This window comes from Phacochoerus africanus, chromosome 11, assembly GCF_016906955.1.
Source record: "Phacochoerus africanus isolate WHEZ1 chromosome 11, ROS_Pafr_v1, whole genome shotgun sequence".
Classification (NCBI taxonomy): domain Eukaryota; kingdom Metazoa; phylum Chordata; class Mammalia; order Artiodactyla; family Suidae; genus Phacochoerus; species Phacochoerus africanus.
In genome coordinates this window covers 31,711,882-31,738,352 of record NC_062554.1, presented here as the reverse complement: position 1 = coordinate 31,738,352, position 26,471 = coordinate 31,711,882, and the positions used below count along the sequence as shown (strand labels likewise).

The 26,471-nt window shown below is 34.0% G+C and overlaps 1 protein-coding gene across 3 annotated transcripts in view; it reads left to right on the top strand.

The window, feature by feature from the left end:
• The window catches only part of PGR (progesterone receptor), an 86,193-nt gene that overhangs the window by 54,041 nt on the left and 5,681 nt on the right, over nucleotides 1-26,471 (top strand). For 2 of the 3 annotated variants that reach the window (XM_047752681.1, XM_047752683.1), the window contains exons 4-6: nucleotides 4,035-4,340; nucleotides 14,927-15,071; nucleotides 16,670-16,800. In XM_047752681.1, the coding sequence (XP_047608637.1) occupies nucleotides 4,035-4,340; nucleotides 14,927-15,071; nucleotides 16,670-16,800 (582 nt within the window). The remainder of the gene's footprint in view (nucleotides 1-4,034; nucleotides 4,341-14,926; nucleotides 15,072-16,669; nucleotides 16,801-26,471) is intronic. The other variant, XM_047752682.1, reaches the window with a different exon arrangement.

The window sequence follows — 26,471 nt, the reverse complement described above, 5'->3', positions numbered from 1 at the left end:
CTCATGGATACTGGTCAGATTCATTTTCGCTGAGCCACATTGCTAACTCCCATGCTGTATTTTTAATAACAGCTAGTTGTTTTATTTAACTTGCTAAGAGAAAAATTAACTGACAGGATGCTAGATAATGGAACTAATGGGGTCCAAATCATAGCCTTGATCTCAGAAACAAATAACTATGTCTATGAGGCTGTTTCTGTTTTGTAGACAGGTTCATTTGTGCCATATTTTAGATTCCACATATAAGTGATGTCATATAGTATAGTCTTTCTCTTTCTGACTTAGTTCAACTAGTATGAGAATCTCCAGTTGCATCATGTTGTAGCAAATGGCATTATTTCATTATTTTTATGGCTGAGTATTATTCCATTGTATATATGTACCACATTTTATCCATTCATTATTTCCATGTCTTGGCTATGAATAGTGCTGCTGTGAACATAGGGGTGCGTGTATGTTTTTGAATTATACTTTTGTCTGAATATATACCTAGCAGTGAGATTGCTAGATCACGTAGTAGTTCTATATTTATTTTTCTGAGGAACCTCCATACTGTTTTCCATAGTGATTGTACCAATTTACAATCCTACCAACAGGGAAGGAGAGTTTCCTTTTCTTGACACCTCTCCAGCATTTTTTGTTTGTAGACTTGTTAGTGATGGCCATTCTGGGTGTGAGGTGGTACCTCATTGTACTTTGAATTTGCATTTCTCTGATAATTAGCGATGCTGAACATCTTTTCCTGTGCCTACTGGCCATCTATATGTATTCTTTGGAGAAATGTCTATTTAGGTCTTTTGCCCATTTTTCAATTGGGATGTTTGTTTTTTGTTGAGTTGTATGAGTTGTTTGTATATTTTGTATATCTTGGAGATGAAGCCCTTGTAATTTGCATCATTTGCAACTATTTTTTCCCATTCCATAGGTTGTCTTTTCAGAAATTTTTTTTAACATATTCTTCACTGTGCAGACCTGCTTGTACATTTGAGTAGGTCCCATTTGTTTATTTTTGTTTTTATTTCTATTGCCTTGGGAGACTGACTTAACAAAACATTTATACAGCTAATGTAAGAGAATGTTTTGCTTATGTACTCTTAAAGAGTGTGATGGTGTCATGTCTTAAGTGTAAGTAATTAAGCCATTTTGAGTTTATTTTTGCTCATGGTGTGAGAGGAGCGTGTTCTAGTTTCATTGAGTTACATGCAGTTGTCCAGCTTTGCCAGCACCACTTGCTGAAAAGACTTTTTCCCATTTTATATTCTTCTCTCCTTTGTCAAAGATTAATTGACTGTAGGTCATGAATGCATGTTAAATTTTGTCAAATGCTTTTTCTGTATATATTGAGGTGATCATGTGGTTTTTGACTTTTAGTTTATTAATGTTGTATATTTGTGTAGATTGAACCATCCTTATGAACTTGGGATGAATCCCACTTGATGCTGGTTTATGATCTTTTTAATGTTTTGTTGGGTTCAGTTTGCTAAAATTTGTTGAGAATATTTGTATCTATATTCATCAAAGACATTGTCCTATAATTTTCTTTTTTGGTAGTATCTTTGTCTGGTTTTGGTATTAGGGTATGGCTTCATACAGTGTCTTTGGGAGTGTTCCTTCTTCTTCCATCTTTTGGAAGAGTCTGAGAAGGATCAGTATAAGTTTTTTGTGTGTTTGGTAGAATTCACATATGAAGCCATCTGGTCCTGAAATTTGTTTTTATGGAGTTTTTTAAAATTATGTATTCAATTTCATTTCTAATGATTGGTCTATTCTATTTCTTCTTGATTCAGTTTTGGTGGCCTATATGTTTCTAGAAAGTTGTCTATTTCTTCTAGTTGTCAAATTTCTAGACATATGCTTGTTCATAGTTTCTCTCTCTTTTTTTTGTATTTTTGCAGTATCCATTGAGCTTTCTCCTTTTTCAGTTCTTATTTTATTTGGGTTTTCTCTCTCTTCTTGGTGAGCCTGAGCAGAGGTTTGTCAATTTTGTTTACTCTTTCCAAGAACCAGCTCTTGGTCTTATTGATTTTTTTCTATTGTTTTCCTAATCATTATTTCATTTATTTCCTCTCTGATCTTTACTATTTCCTTATTTCTGCTTACTTTAGATTCTTCTTTTTCTAATTACTTTAGGTGGTGGGTTAGGTTGTTGATTTGGGATATTTCTTCTTTCTTAAGGCCTGTATTGCTATGGACTTCTCTCTAAGAACTGCTTTTGTGGCATCCTATAGATTTGTATGGTTGTGTTTTCACTGTCATTTGTCTCAGGTGTTATTTAATTTCCTTTTTTGATATCCTCATTGACCCACTGGTTTTTTAGTAGCATGTTGTTTCATCTCCATGTAGTCAGTTTTTTCTCATTTCTTTTCCTGTGGTTGATTTCTAGTTTCATGCCACTGTGGTCAGAGAAGATACTTGATAGAATTTCTATACTCTTAACTTGTTGAGGTTAGTTTTGTGCCCCAATATATGGTCAATCCTAGAGAATTTTCCACCCACATTCACTTTTAAAGAATATTAATTCTTGTTTTTCTTTTTCTCTTTTTTTTTTTTTTGCTGTAATGTCCTGAAAATATCAATGAAGTCTAACTGTTCTATTGTGTCATTTAGAATCTCTGTTGCCTTATTGATTTTCTCTCTAGAAGATCTATCCATTGATATGAGTGTGGTGCTGAAGTCTCGTATTATTATTGTATTCCCATCCATTTCCCCTTTTATGATTTGTTAGTATTGCTGTTAGGTTGCAGGATTTACCTTCTAGAACTTTGAGTATATCTTGCCACACTCTTGTGTCCTGTAGTGTTTCTGTAGAGAAATCAGCTGACAGCCTTGTGGGGGTTCCCTTGTAATTAACTCTTTCTCTTGCTGCCTTTAGAATCCTCTCCTTATCTTTAATTTTTGGCATTTTTATTATAATATATCTTGATATAGGTCCATTTGGATTCATCTTGTTGGGAACCCTCTGTGCTTCCTATACCTGGATATCAGTTTTCTTCTTTAGATTTGGAAAAATTTTCAGCCATAATTTCTGTAAATGTATATATTTGAATTATATATATATATATGTGTGTGTGTGTGTGTGTATATATATATATATATATATATATATATATATATATATATATATATATATATATATATCCACACCTTTGGCATATGGAAGTTCCTAGGCTGGGGGTCAATTTGGAGCTGCAGCTGAAGCTGCAGGCCTACACTACAGCCACTATGACAGCAGCACAGGATCTGAGCTGGATCTGCAACCTACACCATAGCTGTGGCAATACTGGATCCTTATCCTATTGAGCCACAGTGGGAACTCTCTTCAAATATATTTTCATTCCCCTTTTTCTTTTTCTTTTGGAATCCCTATTATGTATAGACTGGTATGCTTTATATTATCCTATAGATCTCTTATATTGGTTTCATGTTTTTTCATTTGGCTTTCTGTCTGGTGTCCCGATTGTGTGATTTTCATCATTCTATCTTCCCAGTCATTCATTCTATCTTCCAAGCTATTCTGGGTGTGAGGTGGTATATTATTGTACTTGTGATTTGCATTTCTCTAATAATTAGTGATGCTGAACATCTTTATGTGCCTACTGGCCATCTGTATGTATTCTTTGAAGAAATGTATATTTAGGTCTTTTGCCCATTTTTCATTTAGGATATTTGTTTTTTTGTTGAGTTGTATGAGTTGTTTGTATATTTTGTATATCTTGGAGATGAAGCCCTTGTAATTTGCGTCATTTGCAACTATTTTTTCCCATTCCATAGGTTGTCTTTTCAGAATGTTTTTTATCATATCCTTTGCTGTGCAAACACTTGTAAGTTTGATTAGGTCCCATTTGTTTTATTTTTGTTTTTATTTCTATGGCCTTGGGAGACCTAACTTTTTTACTTATTCATTCTTATTTTATCACATTGATGCTAAAACCTATAATGCTTTAAGACTTGAGAAAAATAATTCTCTGATAGAATATCGAGTTGCTATGTATTTATATGACCTTCTTTTCTTCTTTTTCTTTCCCTCTTTCTAGGTCGAAAGTTTAAAAAGTTCAATAAAGTTAGAGTTATGAGAGCACTAGATGCTGTTGCTCTCCCACAGTCGGGGGGCATTCCAAATGAAAGTCAGGCCCTAAGCCAGAGAATCACTTTTTCACCAAATCAAGACTTACAGCTGATCCCCCCGTTGATCAACTTGCTCATGAGCATTGAACCAGATGTGGTCTATGCAGGACATGACAACACCAAACCCGACACCTCGAGTTCTCTGCTGACAAGTCTGAATCAGCTGGGTGAAAGACAACTTCTTTCAGTAGTCAAGTGGTCTAAGTCACTGCCAGGTAATAATAATTTGTATATATAGCATGTGGTATGGGTTTGTACTTGTGGGTGGTAAAATAAAACAATCTGTGCAATAAGTTACATACAGTGTAAAGAGGATATTATACTGTGTTTCAGCAGTTCAAAATATTTATCTAGGTCCCTATATTATCTGTTACTTGTCTAGGGTCCTGCTATGTGCCATGGAAATACAAAAGACATAGATAACACTTGGAGTCTTATTGATGAATCAAGAATTACATACTTGAAACAGTTAAGGAATAGCATAAGTGTATGTATTCAACCACAGATAATATAGTAGTTCAGAAAAAGACAAATTAAGCATATTCTTAAAAATGTCTAGTTCATTCCAAATCCTAACTTTACCAACCACAGATGGTTAAAACCAAAACCAAATGTACCTATTCATGTAACAAATAAAAATAGTATTCAGAGTATAACAGGGTATCTAGAGTCAATTAATAAGTACAGTTCCTAAACATAAACAAATAATTTGGACATAGAGAAACCTCCAGTCACGATTTTCTCTAATTTATACCCAGATGATGATAATTTGGATTATATCATCATGAAAGGACTACTATCACTTTATTTATATGTTATTTACTCTCTTAGCACAGCTCCAGAGGAGTCAAGAGTCTGAAAGAATTACAAGGATGCAGTTCTCACCTGGCAAAACCTTAAACCACAAAGCCAAGAGAATCCATGGGTAGTAACTGCTTGTGGAGACATTAATCCCATAATTAGAAATAGAATAGTTTTTAAAATTAGTTCCTCTCCACACCAGTAATACCCTTATACTCTTTGAGACCAGTTTATCTTCCTAATATCTGATCAAGAATTAAACATATCATGTCATTTTAGTCTCTAAGTAAATTTAGTGGCCTTTTTGAAAAAGAATTCATTTCCCAATTTGCCTTAATATTATTTCTCAGCTATTTTTCTAGTTTAAAGGTTTGAAATATAATAGGTGAACTGTTATTGAAAATTCAAGGTTAAATGAGACAGAAAGAAAAATAGTTTCCTCTTTGAGGAGTCTTTTAAAAAAATGCATGTTGAGAGAAGTTAATAAAATTCACTATTCTAATGAAGATAAAGTAATTTTATAGAAAAATCAAAATGCCCAGATTCTTATTAGCTTCATTCTCACTGAAAGGCCTTGGACAGGTAATATTTTTCCCATTAGAAAAGCTCTGAATGTCTTTTCAAAATTTACTGTAAAGTGGTTATCAAATTTAATAGGTGTTTATTAAATTAAAATATTATAATAGTCGTGAACTTTTTCTCTTTAAAAATATGAATATTTAAATATGTTTCCTTTCTGTTATTTATAAAAGATATTTCTTTGATTTTTGTTGACATAGTTTATATTTCTTTTGTTTGCATTTTGTAGGCTCTCTATTGTTTAAAAAGATTTTTCTATGAGTTGGCAAAGTTAGAAAATAACCAGTTATAGTTCCAAAGATAATTTATTCACTATGGACAAAAGATAAGTGAGCTTCTTAAGTTAAAACACTATTACCTGTCTAGATGTTTGACTCCCACACACTCTCAAAAGGAGTGAGAGAACATTTTTACATTGTGTTTGGTGGCAACTTTTTTAATAGTGCAAAATGTAATTTGTGTGTAAGTAAACAAGAATGATGGCATAACCAGTATTATACCTACTGTTTTCATTAACTGTATAATAAGTGCAGCATTAAGATGATTAAAGTACTATGTGGCCCATGGTCTTTCAAACCATATTTTCATGGCCTGAACTCTGGGAGTAACTGGAATGAATGAACTTGAATGACTGTGACCTCTGTGAAAGGACACAGAGGCCCACATGTATATAAATCAATTTGGTATCATTAGCTATTCAAAAACTTTTAGCTGGCTTTAAACCAGAGTACAGTTTGTACTAACTTGATTCATTCAATAAATGTCTGCTGCATACTTCCTGTGTGCAAGACTTTACAGTTAAACAGTGGTGTAAGAAAGAGAAGCCGGAGTTCCCGTCGTGGCGCAGTGGTTAACGAATCCGACTAGGAACCATGAGGTTGCGGGTTCGTTCCCTGCCCTTGCTCAGTGGGTTAAGGATCCGGCGTTGCCATGAGCTGTGGTGTACGTTGCAGACGCGGCTCGGATCCTGCGTTGCTGTGGCTCTGGCGTAGGCCGGTGGCTACAGCTCCGATTCAACCCCTAGCTTGGGAATCTCCATATGCCGCGGGAGCGGCCCAAGAAATAGCAAAAAGACAAAAAAAAAAAAAAAAGGGGGAAGCCAGAAGGTAGGGCTCATGGTGTGGAAGTTTTTTTGTGCAGCACATTCTAGCATCAGGTCATCAGTTTTGCACATGAGAAGCTGAGTATATTTTATCCATCCATTCATATATTATTGGTCTGTGAAAGGTGGACTTTTAAAAATGAGGTTGGATGTCATTTTACTTACTTACAGTGAGAGAAAAAAAATACTGCTAGGAAGTCTGTTGGAAGGTCAGGCAATTCTTTCACCGTAGGAAAGTGTAGTTGGGAAGTTAGCTTAAGGTCAGATGCAGATTTCAAGCTCTCTGAGGAATAGACTCAGAGACCTCTGCCTTGAAGATATGGAAAAGGAATCATGGTCCTAAACTAAACAGGGACACTTCTTCACAGGATTGTATTTTGTCTGGTTAAGCTCATTTGAATAGCAGACCTGTAGTGATTTAAAGTTAAAACACCATATGTAATTAGTGTTTGCTCAAGATCTAAAGCCTGTGGATTATATATGTTTATCCAAAATAAACCAAAGCCCTTTAACTTTGCCAAGAAAAAGATAATTTTAAAATTTTCTCAGGGAAAAAAAATCAGATGCAGAATTATAATCATAACCAGAGACAACATGCATGAGGGCCCCAAGGCATGTATCTGCAGGTCCCTGAAAGGAATTTTGTTGCCTGGTCAGGGGATCTCATTTCATATTTGTCTATGCTCTTCTCTTATCTTGGACCTGTTACAATATTTGCTGTGTATATGACATCTTTTCCATAATATTTCAGAGATATCTTTGTTTCTGTTTACCAGAGATTTGCAAGATACTTTAGCCTCATGACAGTACATGTATAAGTGCTCTCTTACGATACATTGTCCCTGACATACTGCATCTGTATGTGAATGATTTCACACTGACATTTAGTTGTAACTTTGGTGGATAACATTTTCTTATTTGAAACTTGAAGCAACGCAATATTTGCAAAATTTTTAAAAAGAACAAGACATATTCCCTCTGTTAAGGAACATTCATTCCAGTGGATCATAAGATACCCAAACAGCTACAAAGTTGACCCTGTACAATTCAGGGGTTGAGGTGCTGCCCCTTTAAGCAGGCAAATATCCACATATGACTTTACAGTCATTCCAGGTATGCATTCACAGATTCAGCCAACTGCAGCTCATGTAGTACAGTATTATTGAAAAAAAGCCCATGTAAGTGGGCCCAAGCAGTTCAAACCCATGTTGTTCAAGGGTCAAATGTAGAGGTATGTGAGAGTGATGTAAGATGCAGGTATAAAAAAAAAAAAATAAGGACAGAAGGACGTTTTTGCCTTCAGGGACCAGAGAAGGCTTCAGAGACAAGGTACAGTTAAAAGTACACCATGAAGGAGAAATGAAACTTTGATACATCATGATAAGGAGAGAAAGCATTCTAGATAGAAGGTATATAGTGTAGCTGATGGTGTAAAATAAGGAAATAATGAGGTATGTTTGGTAAATAATGAATTAGACCAGTATAAGAATGTTTTCAATCTCTCCCCATAAAAAATACAAAAAATATCGTGCCTTTCCCCAGAGCATAGGAATTAAGACTTTTAATAGCTGCTGATTGAGAAAGTACATTTGTTCATAAGGTTTCTCAAATACTATTGGCCTCCTGGGAGTTTTAACACCCAAGTATTAAGAAACCACTGAAAATATGATATATTGGCAAGAGTGGCAGAAAGTAAATTTAGAGGCATGCAGTATGGGCTGAATTGGAGTAGGCTTTAGAAATTAAATGAATAAGTACTCATTCCCAATACAATTTCATCTTTAAATATTCGTCATGTATTAATACATTATAACAGAATTGTTGTGACAAAGAGGTTTGGGGGAAATATTTCCTCTTTATAAATTTTGTCTTGCTTCTTCTATTTATTTGGTGAAAAAAAATCCATTCAGGTCATTGCTTTGACATTTTTAAACATACTTACTTCTTGGGTTTAGTTAATGAGACTACTTATAATTATCAATATCAGAAGACTGGAACAATCCTTTGCCTTTGAAGCATGCCAAAATATCTTTTGAGCCATTGCATATGTGACGAGGTATTTTTTTTAATCTCTTCCTGAATCAAATAAATAAATAAAATTACTTTCCCCAAAAAAGAAATGGGAAAGAAATGAGATTAGCCAACTAGGAGTAAATTTAGGGTTTGATAATACTTTCATAAAGTGTTTTAAAAATTATTTTTCTAATCTCCTATTCCACTGAAATTACTATTTCCAATGTCACCAAATTTTTTTACTTATAAAATCGAATGAATACTTTCAGTCCCTGACATGTTTCACATGCCTCTGGGGCCATTGACAAAGTAACCCTTTCTTATTGAAACTCTTCCTTTGGCATTCATTGCTTCCCTTCCTGGCAGATATATTTCTTTCAGTTTCCTCATCTTCTGTTCCCTTTGTGGATTTGTTCTTCCACTCACACCATGAATCTAACATTTCATGGTTCCATCTTCTACTTCAATAGTTTCTCACTCTGCAAGACTGGATTGCTCATTCATGGTCTTTTCTTCAACTACCACTATATTCTGATGACTCTTAATTACCTAGTACCAACCCAGACCCTCTGTGGAACTATTAGACCATATATTTCTACTTCTTATTGCACATTTCCACCTGATAAACTTCCAAGCAACATGACCTTCTACTCCATAAGCTAAGACCTCTTTCTGTATCTTGAAATGGCACTGCAGACAGAATCTTGGGTATCATTCTTGACTCACTTTTCTCCTTCATCTCTTGTCCAGTTATCAAATTCTGTCCACTCTGCTTATAAAAATATGATTTATTATACATGCCACTTAGACTGCTACTGCCTTTAGCTAATTTAGGTCCTTGTTATTTGTTCCTAAGTTTCTGTTGTAGCCCTCTGACTGACACTATTAACGGCAGGTTCATTCTGCCCCCAGACAATCCTCAGTTCTGCCACCAGAATTATCTTTTCAAAAACACTTATAAGCAATCATTCCCTTCTCTTTTCAGAACAAAGTCAAACTGCTTAATGTTAAAATCCAAGGCCCTTCTGTGACCTGACTCCTGAATTTGCCACACCATCTCTCACTTTTCCATTTCAAGTACCTCTAAGGTTCAGTTCCCACAAAGCTCTTTGCCCAGTTTCCTGCCTTCCTTTGTCCATATTGTTTTCCCTCCAAGGACTTCTTCTCTTCTGTACATCTTCTTCTGGCTAGTCGCTGACTAGCCTTCGGGATGCTAATCACCCGTCACACCACTAGGAAGATTTCCCAGAGCCTTTCCAGACCGAGTCAGAGGCCCTTTGCTCTCCTACCACTTCACCTTTGTTGACCATACCACTATCACACTTTAGTGGTAATTATGTTCTACTTATCTGTCTCACAAACTACAAGTATTAAAAGTGGAAATAGCATCTTTCTAATCCTTAGGCCTAGTTGCAAACATAATTCTTCACCCCAAAGAGGTGCTTAAGGAATATTTATAGAAATTTAAAGTATGGAATTGATAAGAAAGAACGATGCTAAATCATTACCCTTTAAGTCTTTATCCATACTGTTAATCAAACATATGTTGGTGATTGACTTATTGTGCTGAAGTTTCTTTGTGTTCCTCAAAGTTCATACTTTGTGTCAGAAGGTGCTAAGGTACTTAATACTCTGCCCTTGTTATAGATTAATAGTTTCAATGCATGACAGTTTTTATAGGAACACAATCTGCATATTTAATCTAGAATTAAGCCAGGAAAACCTAGAAGGTCATATAGGCCATGTCTTACTGTACACTTTCGTTTCAATTTTTTTAAGCATTTAGGGATTGGACAGCTTGTGACAGGGCTTTTGTCAGAAATTATCAGGTCAAGTCACTTGAAAGGGCATTTTTCTTTACTACTTTACACAATTACGGGTCATCCATCACGTCTCTGTGTGAAGGTTTTCATTTTGATCATCATCTCAAATGTACTGAGTTTACCTGATCATTATCATCAATGGGAATTTGATCTCAGTGTTCCCGTCTTTGTTTCAGTATAAAGTAATGAATGATATTATAGTTAATGGTAAAAAAAATTTACAATTCTTTACCAAGCATGTTCAGGTCAATTTAACATTGTACATTTGTCTCAGATAAGCCCTCTAAAAAGTGGAGTAAATAAAGGTATTTTCTGAGTTTTTTTTCCATTCTATTAAATAGAAAGAGTGTACTTTCTGCTATAAATGTTGGTAATTTCATAAGTTTTGAGTTATTTCAGCAACATCTTTTGCCTTTATTATAATACACTAAATATGTTCATTTCTAGTCCTTAATAAACCCAGAATGCAAAAATTAACCAAGAAAACCCTCTAAAACAAAGAATAATGTGGTCTAAATGTAAAGCATAAATTCAGAAGTAGACCCTGTTTTTAAAGAAAGAACAAGTGAATTAACTGTTAGGTGATTTTGTAAAATCTAAAAAAACACTCAGATATTAACATGAAACAAAGGTCTAGAGTGGAAAAAATTCCATAGTAAGTCAAATATTTAAGTATTATATAATACTTTGGAAGTTATGAAATTGACTAAGAAAGGTATAGAGAATGGTAAATATATTTCTTAGATGATAGTGAACAATATGTTTGTGTTTCAGTACATCCTATTTATTGAACCTAACTTCGTCTGCTGTTTTTATATATGTGAAATATATCATTTTTACATGTTACATATAATAACATACATATAAAATATGTAATCTAAATATACACACATATGTATACACATATATATATACTTGACAAATATGAAATATATATTCTCTATATATTCCAAATAGGACACTTAATTCTCATTTTGAATCTTATTGCCATTAATAACCTTTACATTTAGTGATATCATATAGGTTGCATAATACATAAAGGTATAAATACATAAACTATATATAGTGTGTATATACATATATATATATACACATATATATAAAATGCCTCCTGGATTTCATTTTGCTTTAGTAAAATGAAATCAGAGATTTTCCATCAGATTGATTAGTGGCTTTCATGCAGCCATTGCTCCCTCAGCAATTCAATTACAAGATCCATTGGTAGACTCATAATAAACATCTTCATAGTGCTCTAAAGTGTGCATAATTACCCCTTTGAGAGTAATTGCAACTCTGTGAACTGGTTATCATTATCATTGTGATTTTACTTACAAGGAAATTTAGATTCAGTGCTCCTGAATGACTTGCACAGGGTGCCACTCAGTACATGACAGAGCCAGGACTGGAACTCAGGTCTTCACTCCAGAACTCCTAATTTGAGGAAGTAGACGTCCAATAGGCAAGTCTTTATGTGCCCCCCTTAAGAGTGTCTTGCTTTGCAAAAATAAGGACAATTCATTTATCTATTTTATCGTTATCCAATAATACTAAACTTTATAAAGTATTCAATTTATAGGCAGAATTTCTGTGCTAGATGTATTGAGTGACTCATAATTTTAAAAATAAAAACAGCAGTAATATATAGACATGAACTTCAAGATGCATGTACGTCATATGAAAATAAAAAATTATGAAAACTGCATGTCACATTTTTCTTGGCTAGTTTAGGGAATCTTTTTACACATTAATAAATCTGGATATAAATAAATAAAATTAATTTTGAAAAACATTTTAAAAGCTTTATGGGAACTCCCATTGTGCCCCAAACCTCTGGCTGTCCAAAACAAAATGAAAAGAAACAAAATAATTTCCTGAAAGGACACTCGTGATTCACTGAATTGAGGCTAGAGAACAAGTTTGGAAAGTAGGCAGAAACCAAGGCTCTCTGGAGGGCCAGTAAGCAAACATCACAAATACCCACTTTGGCTCCCACTCTCACTGGGAACCACCACCACCATCAAGAGGAAAGCCTAACCATATCTTGTATCTGTGTACTATTTTTTGCTTCAGAGTCCAGGTAGTAGGTGTTCCACAGAACAAACCAAGATCACAATCCCAGGGAAACAGAAAAAATGGGAAAATGAGAAAGTGGGGTACTTGTTTGTGCTCATCACACCACAACCAGTGGAAAACTTTGTCTGCATAGAAAAATAGGAAGAGAGGGAGGGAAGAAAGAAGGGGGAAGAGATATACTCTGAAAAGTCAGTCACTCCCCAGAAAAGGGCAAATGTCCACCATGGTGTCACCGTTATGAATATGTATTAGAGGTTTGTGTTTTTTTGTTTTTGGTCCCAATGAGGCTAAGAATTTCTGAGAAGAAAATAGCAGTCTTCCTACTATTCACTTGAAGATGGAATTATCTGGTGTGTATGGAGAGAAGGTAGAAGATAGTGTTTTTCTGCTACCTATCTTGAGATAATGAACTGAATCATAAAGTCATTTTCCCTTAAGATCTAAGGATTTAAGTTTTGCTTTGGTTTTACTTTTCAAATAGGTCATTTGTAAGTGGACTTCAGTGGAGTATTAGGAGATATAGATGTCATTTTAAAAGCTTTATGGGAACTCCCTTTGTTCCTCAGTGGGTTAAGAACCTGACATAGTGTCCATGAGGATGTGAGTTCAATCCCTAGCCTTGCTCAGTGGGTTAAGGATCTGGCATTGCTGTAAGCTGCAGCGTAGGTTGTAGATGCAGCTTGGATCTGGTGTTGCAGTGGCTGTGGTGTAGGTCTTCAGCTTCAGCTGTGATTTGACCCCTAGCCTGGGAACTTCCATGCACTGCAAATACGGCCATAAAAATAAAATTGAAAAAGCTTTATTTTCTTGATATCTTTAATGAAATATTTCATTCACTTTTATTATTCTGACTACACTCAGATGCAAAGAATTTTGAATTTCGTACTTGTTCCTGGGATGTCTCCCCATACCTCTAATTCATATATATATATATATGAATATTCCAGAGGTCCCTCAAACTCTTACTCTTTTATCTATAGTTTGTTTATCCTTTATTTTACCTCAGTGATATTATTATCACCTGCCATTTAAGGAAAAAAAAAAACCTGAAACATCTATTTAACTCCCTTTCTTCTAACTATATACAATCAGTTGCCAAATTTCTTTGACTTTACTCTTTGAATATTCCTCTGAGGCACTCTATCTTCTGTACTCCTACCTGTTGACTTATTTCGGGCTTTTACCGTCTCTCATCAGATCTTTGGCAATAACTCCCAACTTCTCTCCCTAAGTTCAGACCTATTCCCTTGAATCCATCCTCCATATGGCTACCAATGAGCCAAGAATAATATAAATTAGCCTCTGTCACTCCCATTCCTTCTTAATAGAAAAAAAGATCATCCACATCATCTCCAAACACCTCTTTTCTTCTCCCTCTAAGTTCTTCAGCTGGTTGTCATGTCCCAAGCAGGCAAAAAGAATTAGAAAGAGATGGAAAGAAAACCTGGACTGTGTATATCAAGATACATTTGGCTTTTCCCTGCCATCCTTTCTCTGCCTCTAATACCAGAGAAAGGCCTGAAAGAGGGAGATTGTGAAAGTGTGAAAGAGTAGACACACACACAGACTCTAGACCTCTTAAGCTGTATGGGAGTTTAAAACGAGACTATGTTAAGTTTCAAAAAGCAAAAGTGACCAGAAAAGTTTGGAACTGACCCAAAATTTAATAAGGATTATTAAAGAAAAATTAGATATAGCACAATTAAAAGCAGTGGTTTTGCAAAATAAACCCAGTTTATGTGTAAATCCCAAGGAATTTAGATTCCTAGAGTTCCCTGGTGGTGCAGCAGGTTAAAGAGCTGTCATTGTCACTGCTGTGGCTTGGGTCACTGGTGTGGCACGGGTTCGATCCCTGGCCCTGGAACCTCTGCATTCCACAGGCACAGCTAGGAAAAAAAAAGATTCTTCAACAAACTGACTCTATTCTGCTTAGGCATTATCCTCATTTTAGGGCAGTTTTCCTGATCTCCCTATTGCCTGGCATACTTCTTCTTATCCTTCTGTATCTCGGTACCTACGTAGTTGTCTCTTCTGTTGAGTTGTGAGCTACTTTTAAGGGAAAAGGTGGTATCTTATTCATCTTCATAATCCTAGCGTTTTAAGACAGTGCCTGGTACGTGATTGGCTCTTGATAAATGAATAGTGCATGCATGAATGTTAACCATTGATTTAATTAGTGAATTCCCAGAAATGCCAAATCACAATGACTAATTTTAATAAATCCCAAAGTCTCTTCTCCTTTTTAGCTTTTTGACTCTATTATTATTATTACTTCTTGCATTTTTAGTGTAAACATGTTGAGACTGAAAACAAATTACCCTACTTATATCTTGTTTCAAATTTTTATTTTTAAGGTTTTGGGCACAGCGGTGATTTTTGTGATCATTTTATCTTTAAATTTGTTTTGTAGGTTTTCGAAACTTACATATTGATGACCAAATAACTCTCATCCAGTATTCTTGGATGAGCTTAATGGTATTTGGACTAGGATGGAGATCCTATAAACATGTCAGTGGACAGATGCTTTATTTTGCACCTGATCTAATACTAAATGAGTAAGTAGTAACTTGACTTTTGCTGTTATTATTAAAAGTCTATATGTAAGGAGTTCCCATGTGGCTCAACAGGTTAAGTATCCAACATCACTGCAGTGGCTCAGGTCACTGCTGTGGCGCGGGTTTGATCACTGGTCTGGGAACTTGTGCATGCCATGGGTACGGCCAAAAAAAAAAAAAAGTATGTATGTAGGATAATCTTGAAAATTACATTTCACTAGAGGATCCTACATCTAGTGTCTAAATAATAGAATTTTCCTTAGCTGTTTCTTAGAGTTACCTCAGGATCTAACTTGAAATGACAATATTAATAAAATTATATTGTTATCTGTAATTTGATATTTGGAGTTTTTCTTTCATTTCAATATACAGTAGTCTCAAATTTTTTTAATTTCAAAAAAACCAAGAAATATATTTAAAGATGAAACTAAATATTTAGCTTATCAAATTAAAACTGTGCATTGGTAGTAATAAAGATAATGAAGAAAATGAATATATTTGTGCTTAAAGCATTGACTTACCTGAAAAAGTAAAAGTATCATCTCACTTTCTAGAGTAAAATATTAGACTGTTCATTTATTTAAAACATTGAAGCATAAATGTTCCAATTCTCTTGATTATGTTGAAATTACTGTAATTAACTTTCTACATATAACCTTAAACTGAATAAGAATCTTTTCATGGAAATATTTATACTGTTCTAATGGTACATGCTGATATAGAATTATATATGATAATTGACACATCTGTGAATCTTTACAGATTATAGGTAACTTTTATATTTTATATATAGATCCCTTGAATTGACAAGGAAGTTTATTTCACAGATTAAAAAACTGAAGCAGAGACAGTTGCATCATTTGCCAAAAAATCTGAGTGACAGTTGGGATTAATCTTAGATCTTCGGATTCAAAATCTAGTTTTCACTTTTTCTGTTAACTTCTTTGGCTAATGCAGGTATCACAAAATAGCACATAGTTGAGAAAATATCTTAAGTAAATTTCCTCAACTTTCAGAATTTATGTTTGTTTTGTCAATTATTTAATGCTCACTAGTGCTCTCTTTTATATACGACCACACATTTTCTCTAGAATAGTTTACAGTGTAACTGTTTCACACTGAATACTCTAAACTGAATACACTGAACTCATATATGGTAGTAATTTTCAGTTAATTGAATTCACTCTCCCGTTGGATTGCACACAAAAGTTTATGTATTTTTTTCCATACTTTAAAACATCAGCAAATAAAGCACTTCCTGAAGGTTCTTCAGTACCACATTCTCAACTCCCATAGCCTTGGTCTCCTTTCTTGGTTTAGGTTTGTAAATGTGATAATAAAACTGAGAAACATTAATCTTAGTTAATGTGTAAATTTTCTAACTTTAAAATTTCTTAACCTCAAAAATCCAGTATTGTGAATAAATTTAGAAGAGTTTTAAAATTCTGAATATTAAGTTTGTTTATAAAAAGTCATTTTTCAATAAGTAATTATAAAATCTCATATTCTCTGATAAATTACATAAACTGGCTAAGACACTGTGTGTGGTTATTTTTTTCCCTGTTGCTTTTTCCTTTGTGTGTTGTGTGTGGTACAAGACAGCGGATGAAGGAATCATCATTCTATTCATTATGCCTTACCATGTGGCAGATCCCACAGGAGTTTGTGAAGCTTCAAGTTAGCCAAGAAGAGTTTCTCTGTATGAAAGTATTGCTACTTCTTAATACAAGTGAGTGGGCATAAGTGACTTAATACAAAATATTTACTTTCTTAATTTTTAATTCATTAGGAAAGTCTCAAACAACATGATCATATGATTATATATGAGCTGTGAATCTTTGATTATAACTGAAAAAGGGAAACCCATCGAATAATAAAATTACTTCATATTTCTCAGGTTTTACTTATAACCTAATACTAAAACAACCTATTCAGCCAATTCTATTCTTCTTTTTGATAAAATATGATTAAATGAGTTTTTCATATTCAATTAAGGATTATACACAATATTCACATAGTGCACATAATATTGCATAAACACAAACTATGCTTCCCTCTGCTCCCACCCTGTAAAGGATTAACTCTATAAAAACATGCAATTCTATTTGCAACTACTCTCTTTAGTGTCAGAATAGGCTAACTGTAAGGTAACTGCAAAGATTAGAAGCATAATACAATAGCAGTTTATCACTCACAGCCAGTCCAGTGGGCTTCTTTCATCCAGGGCTCTACCATTTTGTATCACTTGGGGTCCTTTATTGGATCTGACCTGACCGGAAGATGAGCACTGAGTAGGAAAAGGATTGGAGGCAAGACCTGGACGTGTCTTCCACCCACATCCATGGCCAACCTTAACTGCCAGAGAGACTGGGAAGTGCACCTTAGCTGTATATCCTAAGAAAAAGAAAATAGTAAATCATGAAACTGCCTTGGTCACCAGAAGGGCAGGCAGATAGCCATTCATTCTTTTGTTTTCTTTTGACGGCTGCACCTGCAGTAAATGGAAGTTCCCAGGCCAGGGGTGGAATCAGAGCTGCAGCTGTGGCCTAACCACAGCCATGGCAACACTGAATCTAAGCCATATCTGTGACCTACGCTGCAGCTTGCAGCAGTGCCAGATCCTTAACCCACTGAGTGAGGCCAAGGGTCAAACCTATATCCTCAAAGAGACAATATCAGTTCCTTAACTCTCTGAGCCACAGTGGGAACTCTGCCATTCATTCTTTTTAATACACAAAGAACACATGCACCTCTGCCTCAGTGGATCTCCAAGGGCCTGGGTGGGAAAGTTTTAAAAACTGCTTTTACTTTTTAACCCTTTTCTGTGCCCTTTCCAGGTGCAAGAAGGAACTAGAGTAAATTTAAGAATACAGCCGTTAATTCCTGTCCTTTTCTTGACTGTAATGAATCCAAAAACAGATATATCACAGATAGTCTTAGATATCCCAAATTAGTTAATATCACTAACATAATTCTGTATTTATGGATAGGCTACATTATGCTGGAGAACAAACAACCTCAAAATCTCAGTTATCAAAAAAATGTTAAGTATTTATTCATCTCACTATATTTCCAACATAGATCAATAGGGAGTCATATTTTCATCATTCAGGTGTCCAGGTAAACGGAGGCAACATCTTGACCCATGCTTCCATAATCACTAGAGCAGTGGTAAGGAAAGGGAGTGCTAAGGGACGGAAGGGATACACACATGACTTCCACTCACATACCATAGAAAACAAGGGTTTTGGCCACTTACAACTTCAAGGAAAGGGAATTTCATATATTTAGTGACTAGTACTTAATATACACTATTATAAATATATGTAAAGTTATAAATGTTATAAATAAATGTAATACATAAATATATTATAAATATGTATAATAATTTGCATAATAAAAATTACACAAATTTTAATCAAAATTCTATTTTAAATTTTATTGGAGTATAGTTGATTTACAAAGTTGTGTTAGTCTCAGGTGAATAGCAAAGTAAATTAGTTATACATATACATATGTCCATTCCTTTTCAGATTGTTTTCCTATATAATAGGCTATTTTACAATATTGCATAGGTTTCCCTGTGCTATACAGTAGGTCCCTGTTACCTATGTATTGTATATATATATAGTAGAGTGATTATATCAATCCCAACCTCCTAATTTATCCCTCCCCCTTACATTTACCCTTTGGTAAATGTAACAGGGACCTACTGTATAGCACAGGGAAACCTATGCAATATTGTAAAATAGCCTATTATATAGGAAAACAATCTGAAAAGGAATGGACATATGTATATGTATAACTAATTTACTTTGCTATTCACCTGAGACTAACACAACTTTGTAAATCAACTATACTCCAATAAAATTTAAAATAGAATTTTGATTAAAATTTGTGTAATTTTTATTATGCAAATTATTATACATATTTATAATATATGTATTACATTTATTTATAACATTTATAACTTTACATATATTTATAATAGTGTATAAGTTTGTTTTCAAAATCTTTGAGTCTATTTCTATTTTGTAAGTTCTTTTGTATCATTTTTGTAGATTCCATGTACTAGTAATCTCATATGATATTTGCCTTTCTCTGTCTGACTTACTTCACTTAGTATGATAATCTCTAGGTCCATCTATGTTGCTGCAAATGGCATTCTTTCATTCTTCTTCATGGCTGAATAATATTCCATTTTATATCTGTATCACATCTTCTTTATCCATTTCTCTGTTGGTGGACATTTAAGTTGCTTCATGTCTTGGCTATTATAAATAGTGCTGCAATGAACATTGGGATGCATGTTTCTTTTTAAATTATGGTTTTCTCCTGATAGATGTCCAGGACTGGAATTGCTTGATCATATGGTAGTTCCATATGTAGTTTTTTAAGAAACCTCCCTACTGTTCTCCATAGTGGTTGCATCAGCTTACATTCCCACAAACATTGTAGGAGGGTTCCCTTTTCTCCCCCCCAACCCAGCGTTTGTTATTTGTGGACTTATTAATGATGGCCATTCTGCTTAATGTGAGGTGAGACCTCACTGTAGTTTTGATTTGCATTTCTCTAATATTTAGTGATATTTACCATCTTTTCATGTGCTTTTGGACCATATGTCTGTCTTCTTTGGAGAAATATCTGTTTAGATCTTCTGATCATTTTTTAATTGGTATTTTTTTATATAAAGCTATATGAGATGTTTGTATATTTTGGTATTAATCCCTTTTTGGTCACTTCATTTGCAAAAAATTTCTCCCATTTTGTGGGTTGTCTTTTTGTTTTGTTTATGATTTTCTCTGCTGTGCAAAACTCTTAAGTTTAATTAGGTCCCTTTTTTTTTCATTACTCTAGGAGGTGGATCAAAAACGGTATTGCTGCAATTTATCTCAAAGAGTGTTCTGCCTATGTTTTCCTCTAAGAGTTTTGTAGTATCCAACCTGGAAATTTTCCAAGATGGAAAATTCATCTTTAAATTTGGAAAAATAAATAAATACATAGATAAAATTTGGGGGTGGCAAGAGAATTAGAGAGCTAAATAATTAATATAATGGGGAAGAGGACTACATACACTGAATTGCTAGTGTATGTATATTCTGGAATTTAATATGTTGTAGTGGAAGCATCACAAATCTATGAGTATGAAATAAATAAGTATTGTTGAGAAGAGTTAGTTTTATATTTGGGGAAAACTTACTTTGGCTATTTAGCTCAAATTACATCCTAAAATAAATAGCACATAATTATAAACACAAATTGTTTAAAAAAACTAAAATGAATATAAATGATTTAGAAATCGTAAGTAAGGAATGCCTTTTAAGAAATAAATGTAATAGGAAATTGGGCAAAGGAAAAGTTGAATGATTTGATAAGAATTTAAAACTCCCATTTCCCATTAAAAATTAAAATACAGCTCTACAGAAAAAATATGGCAAGTTAAACACAATTTTTCCATTGTTTCTTCTAAAACTACATGAAAATATTTGTCAAGGAATTTTTTAAGAAATAAAATAGAAGGAAAAGTGAATGAAAGAAAACTCAATAGCAATATTATTCTGCAAGCTTGCAAACAGAACTAATTTAGCATACCTGAGAAGGAGGATTCTAAGTCAGAATTAAGAAAAGTCAAGAAGCACCTTGATTTGCCTCACTGAACTCTCACAATGTTTTGCTGTTAGTTACAACCAATTTTTTAATGAGAGTGAGAGTTAAAAACACCAAATTCTGCTGAAAATCTGTTTCAGTTATCACCCAACCATGTAATTGTTCTTCTATAACTAAGGCAGAGATTGTAGGTTTATTCTCTGAAGGTATATCTAACTTTGAAAACCAGCAGGGCCTACATTTGAGGGAGCTGGAGGGCTATAAAAAATAGACACTGTGCTTTTAAAGGTTATATGCAAAATCTCACATACTCCCAATTTCTAGCACAGTGGCAGTAGTTTGAAAGGAGTCCGGGTCAGACCCATTTGCCGACCTTAGAGAGCCTCCCAAAGAGGCAGGAGACAAGTGATATGCCCCCTGGGAACAAAGATGCCAGGGTGTCTTTGGAGGAGCTCATTCTACCATGATAGCATTGGCATTAGCAAACATCATTTTGGAATATACTCTCTGAACTTTAGCACCAGGGGCTTACCTACCTTCCTCTATCAAACAGGAACCAGCCCCAAATCACCTTGAGCCATGCAGATACACAGGAGCCCAGGCCTGCCCACTAGTGGGCCTCTAGCTTACTGCATAAAGCAGGGATTCACAGCCAACCAGCCCCACCTATGAGTGTGCCCACAGTTGTGAGTCCCACCACAGCAGAAGGGCACACTCAGTCCACACACTATTTTTGGTGACCCGAGGGGAAAATATTTCTGGGTACATAGGACATCTCATTTATAAGGCCACTTCTCTGAGACTGGGCAATGTAGCAAACTTACCTAACACATAGAAATAAACACAGTGAGTTGGGCAGAATGAGAAGAAAGAGGAATATGTTCCAAAAAAAAAAAATCTGTGAAAAAGAATTTTAGGAGGTGGAGCTAAGGAATCTATTACCAAAAAAGAGTTCTAGGTAATAATCATAAAGATGTTCATGAACACAAGAATTCCAACAGTTAAAAAATATGAAGAACCAAAGACAGCTGAAGAATACTTTAACTAAAAATAAAAATCATTTAAAAAATAAAATAAATAAATTATGAAAAAAACACACACTAGAAAGAAACAACAATAGATTAGATGATACAGAGGAATGAATCATCAATCTGGAAAATAGAGTAGTGTAAATTCCCCATACTGAACAGGTAAAAGGAAAAAAAAATTTAGTGAGGATAGTTTGAGAGATCTCTGGGACAAAATCAAGCATTCTACCATTCAATTATAGGGTCCCAGAAAGGGAGAAGAGAGAGAAAGTGGTACAGAATCACTGGAAAAGGAAACAGGCATCCAGGTCCAGGAATTACATAGAACTACAAATAAGATGAAACCAAAGAGGTGCACACCAAGACACATTTTAATTAAAATGGCAAAAATTAAAGAGAGAATCTTAAAGGAAACAAGAGAAATACAACTACAACTATTATGTACAAAGGATCTCCATAAAACCACCTGCTAACTTGTGGTCCAGAAAGTTGCAAGCAAGAAGAGAGTGGCACAATATATTCAAAGTGATGAAAGGAAAAAACCTACAACTTGGAAAACTAGCAAAGTTTTCATTCAGATTTAAAGGAGAGATAAAGAGTTTTGCAGATGAGCAAAAGCTGAAAGAGTTCAGTACCACTAACATTCTTTACAAGAAATGTTAAAGAGATTCCTCTAAGCAGAACAGAAAGCCCACAAAGAGAAATGTGAAAATTATGAAAGAAATTTCTGACCAGTAAATATAAACATACAGTAAAGGTAATAGACCACCACTTTATAAAGCTAGTAGAAAGATTAAAAGACAAAAGTAGTAAAATCATCTACATGCAATAAGTAATTAAGGGATACACACAATAAAAAGATACAAAATATTACCTAAATACATGAAGCAAATAATAACAAACATAAATGGAGATACTGACATTAATACAATAATAGCAGAGAAATTTAACATCTCACTTACATCCATGGACAGATCATCCAGACAGAAAGTCAGTAAGGAAACATGAGCCTTAAATGAAACATCAGACTAGATGAACTTAATAGATATCTGCAGAACATAGCTTTCAAAAACAAGAGAATATATATACTTTTCAAGTACACATGGAATATTCTCTGGGTTAGATCAAATGCTAGGCCACAAAACAAGTCTATATAAATGTAAGAAAAATGAAATCACATCAAGCATCTTTTCTGAACACAATAGTATGAGATTAGAAATCAAGTATAAGGGAAAAAACAGGAAGAAAAAAATCAAAGAATGTGGAGTCTAAGGACAATATGTTTCTAAACAACCAAAGGGTCAGTGAAGAAATTAAGATAAAACAAAAATATTCTTTGAGGCAAGTGAAAATGGAAACCAATTGTTCCAGAATCTATGGGACACAGCAAAAGCAGTTCAAAGAGGAAAGTTTATAGCAATACAGGCCTACCTCAAGAAACAAACAAACAAAATCAAATGAACAACCTAACCTTAAACCTAAAGCAACCAGAAAAAGAAGAACAGACAAAACCCAAAGTTAGTAGAAGGAAAGAAATCATAAAGCTCAGAGCAGAATTATATGAAATAGAGATGATGGAAACAGTAGAAAAGATCAATGAAATTCAGTACTGGTTCTTTGAAAAGATAAACAAAATTGATAAACCTTTAGCTAGAATTATCAGGGGGAAAAAAGAGAGGAGGCCCATTAAAAACAAAATCCAAAATGAAAGAGAAGTTATAATTGACCACAGAAATACATCGTTAAGAGATTAGTACAAATAATTATGTGCCAATAAAATCGATAATCTAGAAGAAATTAATACATTGCTAGAAAGTGCAGTTTCTAAGAGTAAATCATGAAGAAATAGGAATTATGAACAGAACGATTACCATTAATGAAACTGAATCAATAATCCAAAAACTCCCAACAAACAAGTCACAGACTAGATGGCTTCACAGGTGAATTTTATACCCATCCTTCTCAAATTTTCAAAAAAATATTGAAGAGAATGGAACACTTCTAAATTCATTCTATGAAGCCAGCATCACCCTGATACCAAAGCCAAGCAAAAACACCACAAAAAAGAAAATTACAGGCCACTGATGAATATAGATGCAAAAACGCTCAACAAAATATTAGCAAACCAAAATTCAACAATACATTAATGGAACCATGCACCATAATTAAGTGAGATTTACCACAGGGATGCAAAAATGGTTCATTATTTGCACATCAGTCAATATAATGAACCATATTAACAGATTGAAGAATAAAAATCATATAATCATTTCCATAGGTACAGAAAAACTTCTGAAAAAATTCAACATCCATTTATGATTCAAAAAAAAACCTCTTAATAGAGTGTCTATGAATATTACTAAAGAAGATACTCTGATAGGCAACAGACACATGAAAAGACACTCAGTGTCACTAATCACTAATTAGGGAAGTGCAAATCAAAACCACAATGAGATAACACTTCATACCTGTCAGAATGGCTTATTTCCAAAAAGACAACAAATAACAATTGTTAGCAAGGATATGGAGAAAAGAGAACCCTTTTGCACCATTGTTGAGATTATAAATTGGTGCAGTCATTTTAACAAATAGTATGAAGGATCTTCAAAAAATTAAAAATAGAATTGCCATATGATCCAGAAGTTTCACTTCTGGGTATTTACTTCAAGAAAACAAACATCAATAAGACATATGCATACTTGTGTTCATTGCAGCATTATTTATAATAGCTAAGATATGGAAGTAACCTAAGTGTCATTGATAGATTAATGGATAAAGAAGATATGGAGTTCCTGCCATGGTGCAGTGGGTTAAGAATCCAACTGCAGTGGCTGAGTTCGCTGTGAAGGCCTCTGCTTGGTGCAGTGGGTTAAAGGATCCAGGATTACTGCAGCTGCAACATAGGTTGGCAGCTGCAGCTTGGATTCTATCCCTGACCTGGGGACTTTCATATGCTGCAGATGGAACCAAAAAAAATTTTTAAAAGATGTGGTATGTATGTATATTTATGTCTGTCTATCTATATCTATTTATCTATCTATCTAGATATACACAATTGAATATTTCTCAGCCACAAAAAGAAATCTTGCCATTTTCAACAACATGGATGGATTAGAGGGTGTTATGTTAAGTGAAATAATTCAGATATAGAAAGACAAATGTTATCTCACTTATGTGTGGAATCTAAAAAAAACAAAAAACAAAGAAACAAAACAAAATGAAAACAGACACGTAGATACCAAGAACAAATATGTGGTTCCCGGGGCGGCGGGGGGGGGGGGGATGGGAGCAAAATAGGTGAAGGGGATGAAGAGGTACAAACCTGCTTTTATACAATAAGTAAGCCAGGGCATGTAATATATAGCTAAGCAATATTGTCAGTAATATTCTATGGGGCCAGATGGTTTCTAGACTTACTGTTGTGACCATTTCATAATACATCAACTATATTTTAACAAAATTCTTAATTAACTTAAATCAAAGAACTAAGTCTAAGGGCTAAAACTTGGAAATTCTTAGAAGAAAACATAGATGGAAAACTTTATGACATTGGAGTTTGCAGTGATTTATTGGCTCTAACAACTAAAACAGAAAATAAAAGTAAAAGATAAATAGATTTCAAAATTTAAAACTTCTGTGGATCACAGAACACAACACAATGAAAAGGCAACCCATTGAATTGGTTAAAAAAATACTAAAAACATATGTGTGCTAAAGTAAAAGTATTAATATCCAGAGTATGTAAAGAACCCCTATAATTCAACAATATAAAATAACCCAATTTAAAAATGGACAAAGGTCTTGATAGACATTTCTCAAAAGAAGGTATATAAATAGCTATTAGGCACATGAAAAGATGCTCAGCATCACTAATTGTTAGAGAAACACAAATCCACAATTAGATACTACTTCACACCCATCAGGATGGTTACTTACTCTTAGTAAAAAAAAAAAAAAATCATAGTATACGCTATATGACTTGACTGCGGTAGCATTTTACATAGCTGAAATAATGAACACTGAATATTTATATGACCAATATTATGAAAATGGTATTAGGAAGATGAGGACAATTAAATTCTATGTGTGTGAGTGTATTTATGGCATGGTGGTGATGGTAGATCTGAAATATGGAAACAACTACAGTCTCATTTTCCATACTGGAAAGTCAAATTTAAAAAATCAAGTAGCAGCACTATAAAGCTATTATTTAAAGCTACAGAAGGAAGATCAAAAGAAATAGCCAAAGGAATTGAAAATGTTTGCCTCTGAGCATGGAAAAATTTGGGTTGCCTGGGCAGTACTCTTTGCCCTGATTGAGTTACAAAATTAAATATTTTAAAATTTGGCTAAACCACAAATTTAGAAAAATATTTAAAATACATCTTAGGTGCCTATAAATGAGCACTAAACAGAAAAAAAATTAAAGCACTAATAAGCTTAAGAAAATTGTTCAACCTTGCTAATAATTTGAGAAATGGAAATGAGATATTTTTCTCTATAAAAAGCAAAGATTACCTAAAATGAAAATACTCAATACTGACCACAAAACAGTTAAATGGTAAGAAGTTTGGTGATATATGAGTATCAATGTATATTAGTATAACTTTTACTCATAATTTCATTTCTAAAAATATATTCTTAAAAAACTCAGAAATGACATTCATCATAAGTGTTGTGTAGATTAGTAAAATATTCCAAATGTCAAATGACAAAACAATTAAATACACTGTATTTCCTACACATTTTGTGATATGAAATTTTA